The following is a 17,698-nucleotide window of genomic DNA, read 5'->3' as shown; positions in this document are numbered from 1 at the left end:
TCCTTTAGATTGCTGAAGACAGTTTGAGGACTATGGTCGGCCCTGCACCAGAATCTACCAACACGCGGCGGGTATTTCTGGATGCCAACCTGAGAGAGGGGTACTGCCCCATGATGCCTCATTCCATGTACTGCTTGCCTCTGTGGCATGGCATGTCCTTGGTCCTTTTGACAAAGGTGAGTGGAGGAGTGCAGTCAGGAGATGTACAATGTAGCGTCTTGTGATACATGTTAAAGGGGTATTCCAATAGTCTGAGGTAACGGCAAATCGGTAGAATATTCGCAGGATCCCCACCCATCATAAAGTGGCGTTTCATCCATATTGCTATGCCATCGTTTGGAAGAAGGGAATACCCATTTATCTTGGCACAGAAAAAATTATGGTGGAAATGATTAAAAGGTCCATGTCCATGTCCACCATGTAATACCTCCAGTGGTCGTAGCTTTTTTATTTTTTTTTATTTTTTTTTATAACCTGCTTGCTTATGGTTTCCAGGTATTGACACCTAGCCGAGTGAATGAAGACATTAGAATATTTCCCTGTAATTATCATATTATTCACAATCCTTACTTTCTCAGTTCTCTGGAAGCCACATCGCTCTGTCCCTGTACCAGCTGCTGGATGGGTTCAGTGTGATGGAGAAGAAGCTCCAGGAGGGGCAAGACATTCATCAAGTTGTGCGGTCAAATCCCATCATGGCTGAGCTCAAGCAAAGAACAGATCGCTTTGTTAAGAGCCTTGGTGGTCGGGAAGTTCAGGTGAGAGGTGTCGGACTCTACTCAGCACCCTGGTGACTGTACATCTAAAAACGTAGCTTCACCGCAGATGTGAAACAAGCCTATCCGGAATGCCGCTTCGGCAGAAGAACAGCCTGCTGGAGTTCACCGCATCCTGCCTATCGTTTTACCGCCAGTCCCTATGACTATGGGATCCGACCACTCTTCAGTGCGCGCTCCTGCTGAATCCCATTAGTCAATGGTCTCCGGCGATGCTGGATTCGGTGAACTCCCACTGCCTGTTCCTGCTGGATAGCTTTACTGCAGGTGTGAAAGTAGCCTTATAGAACTGTGGGAACTTCATTTTTACTGGAAAACCCCTTTAAAGGTATCAAAGTGCACTTATAATGTAAGTACACATTTAAAGGGGTTATCTAGGGTCCCACTTAAAAAACCTCCGAGGATAACGGCTGATTGGGGGAAGCTGCGTCTGGCCATATATTCCACAGTACAGCCCATAAGGCGTTATTTGCAGCAGCTTATAGAGCAGGGATCAGCAACCTTCGGCACTCCAGCTGTTGTGAGACTACAACTCCCAGCGTGCTCTTTCCACCTGTGTGGGAGTTTAGAGAGCATCAAAGCAAGTGTGCATGATGGGAGATGTAGTTTCACAACACCTGGAGTGCCGGAGGTTGCTGACCCCCTGTTATAGAGGGTCTTGAGTACCCCCATCCTTGTGTCTCTCCATCAGTGGGAGGCTGAATGATGCTGCCACCTGCTGGCCGCACTGATTATGTCTCCTAACGATGGAGGCATACACACGGTAACTTCCCTAGCCCCATGGGTCCAGCTCACAGGAGATTATATGATGGTCAGACCCCTGAGACAGTCCTGCAGAATCGGAGACCTATGAGGGTATGAATATGTACTGTTCACCTCCGGCTGTTGATTATAGTCGGTCAGATCTGCCTTCACCAACACATCACAGGTCAAATCTAGATGTAAAATGGAGAAACTCTTCATGCACTTTGGTAGTGATTTTGTATAGATTTATAAAGATCTCTGTTCACACCCAAAGCTGCTTTCAAAACTCTGCTGTTGGAAAGATACAGAAGATTACGTCTACCTAGCAGTCAGTCACGTGACCTAACGGCGTTACCGTCACTTGGGTTCCCGCAATGCACTGCCCTCTGGTAGAATCCTGAATTTAGATTTGGGCAGGACTGGAGAAGAAAAGATCTCGCCTCCTAAGATGAGCAAAGCAAAGCGCTTGCTCCTTATTCATGTTATATTTTAGTAAATTCTGAATTTGTGACTTTTTTTTTTTTTTTTCTTCTTTAAAATTCCCTTTAGTTACAGAACATTTGGCTTGAACTCAAGAACAAAGCATTCTCCAGAAATGAGACCGCCAGTCTGGCAGAGTAAGTGCCTCAGAGCAGCGAGTGCCTGTGGGTGACTGTACCCCGAGAAAGGGTGACCGACCACCTTCAATAGTGAAGCCGGCCCAGCCGAGGTTATCACTTTGTGAAGTCTCGCGAGACTTCACGTAATAACTTCATAAATTGATTACTACTATAAAAAACATTTCCCAAATAATGTCCCTGACACTAATAGTGTAAACACAGTGTCCCCCTAAAATAATTTTGCGAAGCTGATACTGTGCCAGGGTGCCCCCCAGAGTAATAGCACTCCCAAAACCCCATAGTGCCCATACTAGCAATCGTGTTCCCCGTAGTCCCCCAGCAGTAATAATTCTCCTTACAATGTGCGCCAGTACAAAAAATACCCCGTTATAATGCATACCAAGTCGAAAAAAGGCCCCTTTTATAGTGTGCGCTAGTACAAAAAATACCCCCAGTAGAGCCAATGTCCCCATAGCACCCCCAGTAGATGCCCCTACAGTGTTCCCTCTCCCCATGGTAGCCCAAAAGCATGGTGTGCAACGGACCCACTATCAGGGCGTCTGGGGTATCCCTTGCCCCTTAGGAGGTTTCTACGAAATATGTCCCTCTTATAGAGCAAGTAAACGTGACACCAGTTGCAGTTAAGCAACAGGGACATGGAGTCCCCTTTGTAGATGGTAGTGTGGGTACCCAGGTGTAGGAAGGCCAGAGTGGTGTAGAGTGGCCTACAATGTCTCTGTAGATGTTATATACACGTGTCACGGTGTTCCTACCTGGATATCCTTGGAATCCAGATGTGAAGTGGTCCGAAGCAGTGCAAAAGGGGGGTGAATAACTTGGATGGTGAAGAAGGTAGAATAAATGGAGTCCAGACTTGTAGTAATGTTGAACACAGCTTTACTTGGCATAAACGGTAATCCAAACAGTTTCCAAATGGTATCTTGGTCATCAGCAGGTATTGGCTTAATCTGGCAGGCAAATGCTTCTCTGCAACAATCTCAGCTCAGCTATGCTAGCTGGAGTAAATGGGAAACTCTTCCTCTTCTGTTGGAACTTAGTTTAGCTGTCTGTAGTCTGTCTCTTACTTTAATCCTAGGAACTTCCTGTCCTGGCTTTGGAGTACCTCAAGCTCTAGCTTCAGCTTGAATGAAGGTGATGCAAGCCCAGGAGGGGACAAGCAACCATGTAAACTTTCAGAGTCAGGGCCTCTGGGCCTAGCAGAGCTCTGCTAGCCAACACACAACCTCTCCCTAAGGCCTCATGCACACGACCGTTGTGTGTTTTGCGGTCCTCAAATTGCAGATCTGCAAAACACGGATGGCGTCCGTGTGCGTTCCGCAATTTGCGGAACAGCGCGGACCGCCATTAATATAACTGCTTATTCTTGTCCGCAAAAACGGACAAGAATAGGACAACGAATGGAGCAACGGATGCGGAAAGCACACGGAGTGCTGTCTGCATTTTTTGCGGCCCCATTAAAGTGAATGGGTCCACATCAAAGTCGCAAGTACTGCGGCTCAGATGCGGACCAAAACAACTGTCGTGTGCATGAGGCCTAAGGAGGGTGGACTAGACACTGACTCACCGGCAGGCTTGTCCAGGAAGGATGAGAGCCTGCTGCTTCCCCATATAGGGGCTGCTCTGAACTGACTCACTAAACTCCTCCCTCTGTAAAGCGGGCTGGAAGGGAACTTAGAGGTTCCTCTCCAGGAAAACTATCTCTGCACAGATTGCCGCCACCCGCTGGTAGACCAGGCACATTACACTTTAACATAACAAGTTTCACAGGAATAAATATGCACATTATTCAGAGGTGACACAAAATACATTCTGGTGACATAAGTTAGCATATTGGAGATAGTAAGTGGTAATGGTGCTCTGGGTCATTACAGGTGCCAAATAACAAAATAATAAAGTCAAATATTCCTCCATGCGGCGGTTTCCTGAGCCGCATGCTGCCCGGCTCGGACGGTGTGATAATGGGCTACAGGCACTAGACCTGAAGCCTATCAGAGGGAAAGGTGAGGCAGTGAGACATCGCTCCTTTGCCCCGCAACACTACCTAACTGTATCTCCAGCCTGAGGACGGCAATACATAATTGGCGGTGCACGACTAGGGGCCCAGTCTCAATTGAGACCGCTGAGGCCACTATAGCAACGCACCTGATAGTGGCTGTGTTTGGTATTGCAGCTCAGCCTTACTAACTTTAATTGGACTGAGCAGCGTCTAGGCCAGGGGTGCACAACCTTTTTTGGTCTGAGGGCCGCATTGTCACATCGCTCTATTTCAATGGGCCGCAAATAAGAGGACGGCGCTCCCTGGTTATTACTACCTCCTGCCAGTTACAGGCGCCATGCAATAACCAGTAAGCATTTTCCCTTACTAGTGGGGAAAGCACTTATTGGTTAACACTTTAATAACCAGGCCTGAACAGATACTTTTTTTTTTTTTTTTTTTGTGATTGAGTGCACGTGGTGGCTCGAACGGTTGTAACTTTGTTTGTTATTTTTGTGTTGAGAATGCCAAAATAATTTTTGCAACAATTTTTCACTTGACACACAGGGCCTTATAAGTTTTTTTTTTTTTTTTGTTTTATTTGGGAGAAACTATACAAAACATAAAAAAAAAAAAAAAAATTCAAACTATAGCTCCTTATTCTTTAAATATGCAAACTGACACCAAAATGAATTATTATAATTAGTTCCCTATTTTGTGTCGGTTGTTTTGTTATATAATACGTATAGTTTCATGTGAATGTGGCGAAAATGGCGACGGTTTTGGTTGGTGTGGGTGTTTTTTCTTTTATGTATTTTATAATTTTTTATCTTTTATTAACTTAATTTTTAATGTATTTCTGCTACAAATAATATCCCCCAAGAGGTCTTAAAAAGACTTTTGGGGGACACTGACACTTTTTGTTAATTTTTCACTTTTTCCTTTTTAGATTTTACTTTTATTTGTATTTTAATAATATTTTATTGTATTATTATAAATTTTTTTAGAATTGGTTTATTACTTAATATTTAAATATATTCTTGCCACATAATATGTCCCCCAAGAGGTAATAAAAATACTGTTAGGGGAGAAATGAACACTCTACTATTTTTCACTTTTTATTTTTTTATTTTATTTGTATTTTTATAATTTTTTTAAACGTTTTATTTTTAATTTTCTATGAATTTTGTTAAATATATTTTTGCCACATAATGTGTCCCCCAAGGGATCATAAAGAGACTGTTAGGGGACAGTGAACACTTTCTCTTTTTTCTTTTTTTCTTTTATTTGTATTTTCTTTTTGTATTTTTGTATTTATTTTTTTTAATCATTTTAATTTTTTTTTGCCACATTATATTTTTTTTCTTTTTTTTCTTTCATGTGTGTTTTTATTATATTTTTTTTCAATTTTTTTTTTAAAATAATTTTTAAACCTATTTTTTTTTATATATATATATATATATATATATATATATATATATTTTTTTTTTTACACATTTGTCCACAAGAGGTCACTGAAAGACCTTTGGGAACACAGACTTTTTTTTGCACTATTTCCACTGTAACTGGGGCATCTAAAGGAGCCCCCGTTACAGGGGAAACCAACCTGCTGTGGAGGCATTGTACACAGGCAGAGCTGATCAGGGTCTCCTGACTCTTCAGCTCTGCACTCCTCTGCCCCCATGCTGGCTCCACCCTGCATAGTGCTCACCTATCTGAGGGTAAGGCAGAACCGCTGATACACTGCTTCTGCCTTCTCCTCGGCTCCCCCGCTGTCACTGACAGCCGGGAACAGACCTGCTCCTGCTACAGTGCGAGAGCAGGAGCTGTAATGACCCATCGTGCAGCGCTGCGGCCCTGCGGGTAGAAACACAGCTGATTGCATGATCAGCTGTGTGTCATGGCGCAGTGTGGTAAATACACTCCACACTGAACACAGGAGGGAATGGAAATGGTACTAGCCCTGGAAACTAGGGAATGGGGAAGGTCACCACCTATTGAGTCCCTACGCTGAGCCCTGACTGCTATCAGTATGAACAGACCTAAATGGTAGGAATGTTCATATGGAGGAACCTCAGCCCTATCTTGCCCTAAAAGGGCCCTGCAGATAGTGTCAGGACACGGATGGCCTATTCCTTCCCAGATGAAGGAATAGGAGTCCCCCTCAGGCCTAATACCAGATGGTAGGGGAAAACAACAAACAAAGAAGGAAAGACACTTAACTTCCGAAAGTATGCGGACGAACATGAACTCCAAGGAAAACCGACACCAGAACGTCCACAAACAAGGAGCTATCGACCACATAGCATGATGGGTGAGACCAGACTAAATAGAGGAGAAGGAATGACCACTTAAGCTACACCTGAGACAAGAGGTGTGGTCATCCCTCGCAACAACATAGAAAAGTTAAACAAAAAAGGCTGTCAATGACGTGCAGCTAGTCTCCTCGATCTTCTAGTCCCTGTCACGGGCGGGACCGTGACACTGTGTTTTTGGTGGGCCGGTCAAAAACAGCTGTCAGCGGGTGCAGGTCAAAAACACAGGACAGGAGGACATTTTTTCATTATACTCTATCTCTGAGTAAGCTCCACTACTGGTTTGGGCTCCCAATAACTGATGGAAATTATTGAAGTGTGACCTAGGCTTTACCTGGCCTACAATACTCCTCACGCAGACTAGACGACTGTCCATAAAGAGAATGAGTACCACCTCAGACCCCTCTTTAGCAGTGACTGCGCACCGACTCCATTTTGGGGGCGGGGCATGAAGTTCTCCCCACTCCTCTCCTTCAGCTGTATCCTGGCGCCCTTTCTGCCTCCGCCCACCTCCTGTTTCAAATGCACATCGGCGGGACTCTGGCTCAAGGCACCTCCGGACAAGCTGCATTGGGGGACACAGGCCGGATAAGCTCTGTCTCCCCTATCTCCCTCATCCTCCCACTGGTCATTACAGGGTACTCATTATGTCCGACCCCAGGCCCCAAAGCAGGTGGTCACTTCCGTGCGCCATTTTGCTTGTGCTTCTTGTCGCTCAAAATTTCCATCCGGTCAGTTAGATCCCCTCTGCTCTGCTGCACCTCCAAGTGGCTCTGCCCCTACTAGCCAGCCTATGGTAGAGCTGGAGTGGGCTGCTCCCTGTCAAACATGGTACAGGACGTCTCCCATAGCAACAAAGCCATTGTGGAAATACTGGGGCGTTTGTCCGCAAGTCCATCCTCTGACCAGTCCAACTCTGGGGATCCTGAGGCTCATTCCCATCACTGCCGTCCTGCTAAACGGGCCAGACCATCCTCCCCGAAAAGGGTGTCTGCGTCTCCTGTTTCCTCTGCCTCTCCGCCACCTCCCAGAGAGTCTTACTCCGACGTGTCTTCCTTGGAAGAGGCATGTTCCGAGGAGAAGTTTTCAGATGAGGATTTTGGCTCTCCTGAGGGTCTGTCTTCAAAGCTGTCCTCCATGGTGGACAATCTCATTACAGCGGATATAGAGACCTTACAGGTTGAGGACCCCACACCCTCATCGGCCGGCTCGGGTTTTTCCTTTAGGAGGTCCCGTCGCTCGTCCAAATGTTTCCCCAACCACCAGGATTTTGATTTCTCTCTTTCCACGGAGTGGAATTTTTCTTATAGACGTTTTGCCTTGCCAAAATGCTTAGACGTCCTTTATCCATAACCGGAGATTTGACTAAGAAGTGGTTGTCCTCACCTATAGTTGACCTGCCAGTATCCCGCTTGGCAAAAAATACCACTTAGCGGATGGGGCTTCTTTCTCTCTCTGATATCAGGGATAAAAAATTGTAATCTTTCACAAAATGTTCCTTTTGAAGCAGTGGGCACAACACTGAAACTGTTTTTTGCTTCTACATGGGTGAGCAAGGCTATGGGTGAGTGGGCAAATAATTTACGTCAGGGTCTATCCTCGGGGGACCTTTCCGATATTGACCTGCAGCTCTCCCATGCCAGTGCGTATATTTGTGAAGTCTCTCTGGACGCAGCCAGGCTTATGGCCCGTTTGTCAGCCCTTCTGATGGCTATTCGCCGTAGCCTATGGCTCTCCTGCTGGGCGGCAGATAATGCTTCAAAGCGGACCCTGATGGCCCTCCCCTTTACCGGTAGCAGACATTTTGGCAAACACCTGGACGAGATCATTTCTGATGCTACAGGTGGTAAGAGCACTCATTTACCACAGAACAGGGTTCGTTTCAACAAGTCAAAAAAGCGTAAACCTCTTTTTTGCCTCTTTCAGAGTTTTCCCAGCCCCAAGCGGCCAACCGACAAGTCTGCCCCGCGTCTCCTCCGGGAGATCAGGTCCAAAGGTCTGCCCGTCATTCTCGTGGCCCCTGATTGGCCACGCTGAGTGTGGCACACATCTCTAGTCACCCTCCTCGCCGACAAACCCTGGCGTCTTCCTCTTCGGGAGGACCTTTTGTCATAGGGACTGATCTTCCACCCGAATTTAGGGTCTCTACATTTAACGGCATGGCTGTTGAAGCCGCTGTACTAAGGGCTCGGGGTTTCTTGGATGCTGTTGTCCAGACCATGATTCATGCCAGAAAGCCGTCGTCTTGATTCGTGGCAGAAAACTGTCGTCTTCCCGAATCTACCACCGGACCTGGAAGTCCTTCTTTAGTTGGTGCGAGCGTCACCAGCTGTCTCCCATTCGTTTCTTGTTGCCCCGTCACTTGTCTTTCCTGCAGTCGGGCATGGACTAATCGTCATTCCATCTCAATGAAGAGATCATTCTCCCTTCATTTTGCCCTGACCCGTATCCTCCTCATAAACAGTCGCTCCACACTCTGGATTTGGTACGAGCCGTTCGCATCTATCTGTCCCAGACGTCATCTTTCCTGTGGACGGATTCCCTGTTCGTCATTCCAGAGGGGCCGAGACTAGGGCTGGCTGCGTCTAAAACTTCTATTTCCCAATGGATTCGTTTGGCCATTGTGGAAGCGTACCGCGTCAGTGACCGGGCCCCACCCTTCCGGATTACTGCTCATTCTGCTCGGGCAGTGGGGGCCTCTTGGGAAGTGCATCATGGGGCTTCGGCCCTTCAGGTATGCAAGGCGGCTACCTGGTCGTCTTTGCACACCTTTTCCAAATTTTACAGAGTACACACCTTTGCGTCTTCTGACGCTTCTCTGGGGCGTAGAGTTTTGCAGACGGCGGTTCTCTGATTGGCCGGAGGCTTCTTGTTTATGCCCACTCTTGGGACTGCTCTGTAACGTCCCATGGTCAAGCCTGTGTCCCCCAATGATACGGATGAGAAAACTAGATTTTTGTACTTACCGTAAAATCTGTTTCTCTGCCGTTCATTGGAGGACACAGCTCCCACCCGTTCTCTCTTTTAGGGGCCTTTTCTGGCCTGCGTGGTTCTGGGTTTGTAAATAGTTTGGTTTTCCTGTCTTTTTTCTTGCTTTTCCTACTGATTTAGCTTAGTCCCTGTAGGAATGGAGGAGCCCACACCTTTGTGCTTAGTGTCCGCCTTCTAGTGGCTACAGCTATACCCCTGGTCAAGCCTGTGTCCCCCAATGAACGGAAGAGAAACAGATTTTACCGTAAGTACAAAAATAATTTTTTTTCCCAGAAACCCAGAGAAGTGTTGCGTGGCCTACAATACTCCTTACAAATACTAGGTGCTCTCCATAATAAGAAAGAGTACTCCCCCAGACACCAAACTAAGGCCTCTCGGCTAGTCAATTTTCTCTGCTCTGATAAAGGGCTCATGCACGCAAACATATTTTCTTTCCGTGTCTGATCCGGGTTTTTTTTTGCAGACTGCATGCAGAACCATTCACTTCAATGGATCCGCAAAAAAAAAATGGAAGTTACTCTGTGTGCATTCCGTTTCCGTATGTCCGTATTTCCGTTTCGCAGAAAAAATAGAATATGTCCTATTATTGTCCACATTACGAACAAGGATAGTACAGTTCTATCAGGGGCCAGCTGTTCCGTTCTGCAAAATACAGAATGCACACGGATGTCATCCGTATTTTTGGTGGATCTGTTTTTTGCGGACCGCAAAATACATATGGTCGTGTGCATGAGCCCAAAGAGTAATCACCTGGAAAGAGCTGTTTACAGATAAATTACTGACTTGGCTATTAGTCCTGGCATGCTTCAGCTTAGCATTGTCTTGGGATATCTTTACTGCGACACACTGTTTTCTTGTTCTCATGAAAGCAAAACTAGCAGCAGGTGCAGCCAAAATTTTAATATTTAGCTCTGTCTATATAGGAGAAAAGAAAAGTGGGGGCATTTATTAAGCTACGTAGGCAATTTTTCTGCAGTAAAAAGTTGTAAATTTTGGTCTATGCCATTTTTCACTAAAAACCTTATGACTTTTTACAATTTGATGCCACTCTTGCCACTTTTGAAGTGGGCGTGGTTTATGCCAGATTTATTAGATTTCTCACTGCAGTATAGCACCCTATAGTATACAGCACCCCACAGTATGCAGCATAGTACCCTATAGCATACAGTATAGCGCCTCACAGTATACAGTAGAGCAGTATAGCAATCCACAGTATACAGCAATCCACAGTATACAGTAGAGCAGTGAAGCAGTCCACACTATACAGCACCCCACAGTATACAGTAGAGCAGTGAAGCAATCCACAGTATACAGCACCCCACACTATACAGCACCCACAGTATACAGTAGAGCAGTGAAGCAATCCACACTATACAGCACCCCACACTATACAGCACCCCACACTATACAGCACCCCACAGTATATAGTAGAGCAGTGAAGCAATCCACAGTATACAGCACCCCACACTATACAGCACCCCACAGTATATAGTAGAGCAGTATAGCACCCCACAGTATATAGTAGAGCAGTATAGCACCCCACACTTTACAGCACCCCACAGTATATAGTAGCTGTATAGCACCCCACACTTTACAGCACCCCACTATACAGTAGCTTACAGTATATTAGCATAACAGCCCCTGTCACCTTTTCCTGATGTAATCTTCACAAAAAAAGCTCCACAGTTAAGGCAAACTTCTCCTACAGCAACACTCCTGATAGAAAGAAAGGACCTTTGATTTTTCATAGCCATGTGACCAGTAATATCGCTATGTTACTGGTTACATGGTGATGATGTCATCTGAGGTCCTTTTCTCCTAAGAGGATCACAGCTCTCACTCTCAGCACCCACCCCTGGCAGCACCCACTTGTGTAGCAGACCACCCCCACCCCTAGCCACGCCACTCTATGTCATTGAATTTGTGAGCAGTGGCCAGCGGGGCTCAAGAGGCAGCTGCCCCTTTTGCCCCGCATTAAAGATGGCCCTGACTGCAGTAGGAGGGGACGTAAAATCTGGAGTGGCAACCCTGGACAAACGTGAAGATGCACCAAATTTATCAAACATTGGGACAAAGTGCACCAGTGCAGACGTAAAACTGATTCTAATAAATTCCCATTCTCATGATAAATATCCCCCACGGTGAGGGCAAATATTCCACCCTGCGCTCTTCAAGGCGCTGCAGTATTTCAGTTTACCTAACGCATGCCTTCACGTGCTGCTGCGTTAAATTGGTGCCTCTCTTTTTACAGCAGTCCGTGCTTCCACCTTTTATGTTTCCTCGCAGAGTAAAACGGCTGCCATAAAAGTTGTTTTTTGTTTTATTTTTTACTCTGTAAAAAATATGATTTTGGATAAAAGTCATGATTGTTCAGAGATCGGCGAGTGAGGCTGTCAAACGTTTTGTGTGTTTTAAACTACTTTTTATGTTTCCACTTTCTTTTATTAAGCCGGTGTCTCTGCTGTTTTTGGTGCTTTTAAATCTCGGGTTATTGGTTTGTTGGTGGATTTATGGCTTTTCTCTTCTGCTTTTCTCCCTGTGACGCTATGAAATATGGCAGAATAAAAGTGTGTTATTTAAAATACATATTGCTATGCCTGAATGATGGGACCACAATGGAAGAACCGGCCCTTTAATATCTGCCGCGGTATACACCGCTCTGCAGCTGTCATGATGTGCTGCTACTGGATAGTCAACTAGATAACGTACCATGGCAGTGTCTGCAGCTCGGCTCCATTCCTGTTCTAAAAATTTCTGATGTATTTTAGGTTTTATTTATTTACCGTTTTCCAGATATTGGTTTGCTGTCAGTGAATGAAAACTCATCTTTACTTTCAGAGGCAGTAATCCTGCGCACAGCTAATAGGTGGATACAATTGTATCCAGTGTAGACGATGCTCTGAATGCTACTGTAAACACAGCAACAGCACAGAGCTCTCTGATAGTTTGCTACAATGTATCAGTTTGAAGGCAAAACAGACTCCAACCTGATACATTGTAGCAAACCCGGCAAGATCTGTTCTGTCGATGTGTTTAACTCACAGAGCATTGTCTAGAGTGGATACAATTGTATCCACTTCTTAGCTGAGAGCAGGACCGGCCATGTGCAGGTTTACTGCCTCTGAATGTAAACAAGAGTGTTTATTCACTGACAGCAATCGCATATCTTGCAAATGATGAGAAACTAAAACATAAACTATATTGAAAGTCAATGGGGGACGGATCAGTTTTCTATTGTGGCAGAGAAAACGGATCCGTCCCCATTGACTTGCATTGTGGGTCATGACGTTGTGCTCCGCATCCCAGGACGGAAAGCAAACCGCAGTTTGCTCTCCGGTATGAGAATGGAACAGAATGCATTTTGGAGCATTCCGTTCTGTTCAGTTACATTTTGTCCCCTTTGACAATGAATGGGGACAAAACGGAAGCGTTTTTCTCCGGTATCGAGACCCTATGACGGATGCTAATACCAGAAAATAGAAACGCTAGTGTGAAACTAGCCTTAAAGGGGCATTTTGAAACTAATAGATCAATGAGGGTCCTACTGCTTGGACCCCCATGAGAAGGGGGATCACTGTATCCCGCAGGGCCCCCAAAATGAACGGGGCAGCCGGTCGCTCATACGTGCTGCGATTCCATTCATCTTTAGGAGTCTGCTGGAGATAGCGGTGGACAGAGCTCAGCTTTTTCAGGCAGGTCCCATAGAGATGAAAGGAGTGATAGAGCGCATGCTCGACCCTTCATGCTGCTCATTTCTAGGGGCCCTACAATGTTTGGGACCCCTGCTCTGGTGATGTAATAGTTATTCCCTATCCGGTGTATAGGAGATGACTTGAAGTTACCAGAATACCCCATTAAAGGGGTTGTCCAGCATAATTAAAAATCGAATGACAGTCAGTAGTGTGTTTGAAGAAAAAATAAAAAAAAACTTCACTCAATTTGTAAAATGCCCTTCGTCCCAGTGCCATAGCTCCCGGTGTTGCCCGGCTAGACCAGATGTGATGGGGACCCATTCTTGGTCATGAGACTTCTGCAGCCACTCGGCGGCCTCAACAGTCACATAAGAACAGACTGAAAGGGACGTGCTCTGCTCGCCCTCGTGACTGCTGAGGACAGCGAGTGGCTGCAGCAGTCTAGTCACTAGGAAAAATGTAAAAGGTCTCAGGGCTCAATGATGAGGGGGTTTCTGGTCGACACTGCAGGAATTCTCAAAATACTGAGGTGTATTCACACACGGCAGCAATTTCTGTGACTGAAAATCCCTTCGTCATCTTAATGGGATTGTTTTGGCGACAAGAGAAATTAATTTCTACTTGTGCTTTTCAGGTGACTTGGACAGTCGCAGGGATTTTGCATTGGGGCTCTGAATGGAGGCTACTGCACAAACCTCCAAAACTGGGGAGCAACCGTCTAGTCCCACAAGGCCGCCCCGGGCACTGGCCTCTTGTGCGACCTCTCTACTTGACTTCCTCTCTTTTCTCCACAGACTCCTTCAAGTGTGCGGAAATCTAAAGCGTCAGCTCTGCTGCATATACCGTCAGCTATTTCTAGCCTCCCCGATAAGGGGAACACATGCCTTGTCTCTAAATATACAGACCCGGGTCAGGACACGAGTTCAGTAAGTAGTGCACACTACCTGTCATGTAATAATGGTGTCTCTGTATGGTGCTCCTATCCTTCTACTGGATTATTATAAAATGTCCCATAAGACCTTCAGCAGGTGGTCAAGACACATCAACAGGGGCGAAAACAGTAGCTCAAAGTGACATGTGCACTGCATCATATCTGTAATGCCCACTGCTGTGCCGCCCCATTGTTTACACTGCCGAGCAGCTGTCTGTGTGGGAATGGCCATTTTATGCGACAGCTTTTTGTTGGGCGATCACTGCTTACAATGCATTCAGAAAGTCTTCACACCCTTTCACTTTTTTTTACATTTTGTTATATTGAGGCCTTGTGCTAAAATGAAAAAAAAAAAAAAGTTCCCCCCCCATCATTCTGCCCCCAATAATGACAAAGTAAAAGCAGAATATTAAAGTTTTTGAAAATGTATTAAAAAGGAAAGATTTTAATTTCACATGGACACAAGTATTCAGACCCTTTGCTATGACATTTAGCTCTGCACCTTGATCGGAGTCACCTGCGGTAAATTCAGTGGATTGGACATAATTTGGAAAGACACAGCTCTGTCTATGTAAGGTCTCACAGCTGACAATACATATCAGAGCAAAGACCAACCTATGAGGAGGAAAGAACTGCCTGTAGGGCTCAGAGATAGTATTGTGTAGAGGCACAAATCTGGAGAAGGTACGAAAAATTTCTGCTGCACTGAAAGTTCCCAAGAGCACAGTGGTCTCCAAAATTCTTAAATGGAAGAAGTTTGGAACAACCAGGACTTTTCCTACAGCTGGACGCCCCACTAAGCTGAGCTCCAAAGTTCCTGTGTGCAGATGAAAGAAACTTCCAAAAGGTCAGCCATCACTGCAGCCCTCCACCAGTCTGTGCTTTATGGAAGAGCAGCCAGAAAGGAGCCTCTGCTCAGTGACAGACACGTGAAAGCCGCCTGGGGCTTTGGCCTCAATGTAAGCGTCTGGAGGAAACCAGGCACTGCTCATCACCTGCCCAATTCCATCCCTACAGGGAAGCATGGTGGTGGCAGCGTCCTGCTGTTGTGTTTTTTTTTTTACTGGATGGGACTGAGAGACTGGTCAGGGTCGAGGGAAAACTGAATGGAGTAAAGTACAGAGATATTCTTAATGGGAACCTGATTCAGAGTGCTCTGGACCTCAGACTGGACTAAGGATTTACCTTTCAACAAGACAATGACCCTAAGTACACAGCCAAGACAACTCTGAATGTGGCTTAGAGACAACTCTGTCCTTAAAGGGAACCTGTCATGTGGATATTTGATTATAATCTAACTAATTATATACAATCATTAACTACTAAAAAGTACCTTAGATGTATTCACTTACTAGTGTGACAGATGGTTGCCTCATAATATACACACAAAGATGCCGCATGCTAATGAGCTGATTTGAGTCCAGCGTGATGTCATTGAGTCCAGCGTATATTTAATTCAGAGCTATAGCCACTCCCCTGCCCACTTGCTGCTGATTCATATGGAAAAAAACTTCATTCAGCAGCAGTTGGGCGGGGAGAGTCAGAAGCTCATGAATATTCATGACTCCTCATTATCAGCTGGAGCTTTTCAATACAAGATGTTGGCAGATTGACTGGGTCAATTAAAGAAAGTGACCCAGCATTGTGCTAAGAGAATCAGTCACTTATTTATGTTGCCCTTAGTTAGGACACCATAAAACTGGTGACAGGTTCCCTTTAAGTGGTCCAGCCAGAGCCCTGAACCCAATGGAACATCTCTGGAGAGACCTGAAAATGGCTGTCCACCTACGGTTCCCATCCAACTTGATAGAACTTGAGAGGATCTGGTCTGAATACTTATGTCAAAGCAAGATTTTCATTTTTCCCTCTCAATAAATTAGCAGATTTCAGACATTCTCTTACTTTCTCATTATTAGGTATTAAGTGCAAAATAATGGGGGAAACTTGATTTTTTTTTATTTAAGCAAAAGGCTGCAACATAACAAAATTTAAAAAAAGTGAAAGGGTCTGAAGATTTTTCGAATGCACTGTGCATCCATCAGTAAAACATTCTTTTTTTTTTTCCCAGAGAAACACTTGTTTGTATCTCTCTATCTAATATTCTCTATGTTTCATTATCTACATTCTATCTATCGATCGATCTATCATCTACATTATATCTATCTATCTATCTAATATTCTCTATGAATCATTATCTACATCATATCTATTTATCTAATATTATCTACATCATATCTATATCTATCGATCAATAAAGATTTATTGGCAGGTATAAAATTATACATTAGTATTGCCAAAGCATGTGGGAAATAGGGGGTTGAGTAATGGGGACACACCCGGGGTCGGTGTATAGGAGTCCATAGCGTATCATGACAGGGGGGAAGGGGTGCGGACACACCCCGGGTCAGGGTATCGGAGTCCATGGCATATCAGGCTCCTCTCAGCAGCACAATATATCAGTGCCTGCCACAGACTATGTCCACAGTGTTCTCTCCCTCTCACAGCAGGATGGGCAGCTTCTCTTCCTCCTTCATGGAGCTGAAGACTGGGCAGAGATCAGAAAGTCTCCTAAAGTGGATGTCGCTCACTGCTCAGTATTTGGGACAGTATATCAGGAAGTGGACCTCATCCTCCACCGCCTCCAGGTGGCACAGTCTGCTTTCTCTAGGCATGTAGCTCTGTCGATGCCGTCCGGATTCTACGGCCAGGCTGTGGGCGCTCAGTCTGTAGCAGCTCAGGATTTTGCGGTCTCTGGGGTTCCCTAGTTTCTCCAGATATGGGGCCAGTTTGTAGTCTCTCTGCAGGCTCTGGTACACCGTCGGCTTCTGGGATGCTCTGACCTCCTTCCTCCATTCACTGACGTATTCCTCTTGTCTCTTGTTTACTGTGTTCCTGATCCTGAGGTGGTGTGGGGTGATTATCTGGTCGGACTGGGCTTCAGTAAGTTGATTTTGGGGCTTTGCCTTGCCTGGGATCCCTTGGTGTAGCAAGGCTTTATGGTGATGGGAGCCTTCACTACTACCACGTAGATGGCCCCAGGATGATAGCGCCCTCTTCTGGATTGTAAAGTGTAGAGGGAATCTGCACATCTCCCCTCGACAGGCATCTATCTATCTAGCTATCTCCTATCTATCTATCTATCTATCTATCTATCTATCTATCTATCTATCTATCTATCTATCTATCTATCTAATATTAACTACATTCTATCTATCTATCTCACATCTATCTATCTCTCTATCTCTCCTATCACCATCATGGTGGCTCAGTGGTTAGCAATGTAACTTTGCAACATTGGGATCCAGGTTTTGAATCCAATCAGGGCATCATTTGCATAGAATTTGTATCTGCTCTCATTTTTGCATCTGTGCTCATTTTTATTTTCGGTTAAAGTCGGATTCCTCCCACTGATCGGCTGTTGGAAGGCGCTGTGTACTCCGGTGAGCGCTGAGGACTAATCCTCGACCAGTGACATCACATCCGTTGGTCACATGACCGTTGTGCAGCTCAGTCCCATTCAAGTGAATAGGATTGAGCTGCAATACCAACACTGGCCACTAAACAATGTACGGCGCCGTTCTAGGTATACAACGAACTTTCAGGAGCGCCACAAGCCCTTCGCGTTTTATAGTGGAGGTTCCAGGAGATGATACC

At 45.4% G+C, this 17,698-nt stretch overlaps 1 protein-coding gene across 2 annotated transcripts in view; it reads left to right on the top strand.

Moving 5' to 3' along the window:
* Positions 1-17,698, top strand: part of HPS1 (HPS1 biogenesis of lysosomal organelles complex 3 subunit 1) — a 59,957-nt gene that overhangs the window by 18,648 nt on the left and 23,611 nt on the right. For both annotated transcript variants that reach the window (XM_040437142.1, XM_040437143.1), the window contains exons 11-14: positions 9-176; positions 579-758; positions 2,070-2,137; positions 13,908-14,039. In XM_040437142.1, coding sequence (XP_040293076.1) covers positions 9-176; positions 579-758; positions 2,070-2,137; positions 13,908-14,039 — 548 coding nt within the window. The remainder of the gene's footprint in view (positions 1-8; positions 177-578; positions 759-2,069; positions 2,138-13,907; positions 14,040-17,698) is intronic.

Source organism: Bufo bufo, chromosome 6, assembly GCF_905171765.1.
Source record: "Bufo bufo chromosome 6, aBufBuf1.1, whole genome shotgun sequence".
NCBI classification, from domain to species: Eukaryota; Metazoa; Chordata; class Amphibia; order Anura; family Bufonidae; genus Bufo; species Bufo bufo.
Note: the sequence above shows the minus strand (reverse complement) of the source record. Positions and strands in the feature narration are given on the sequence as shown.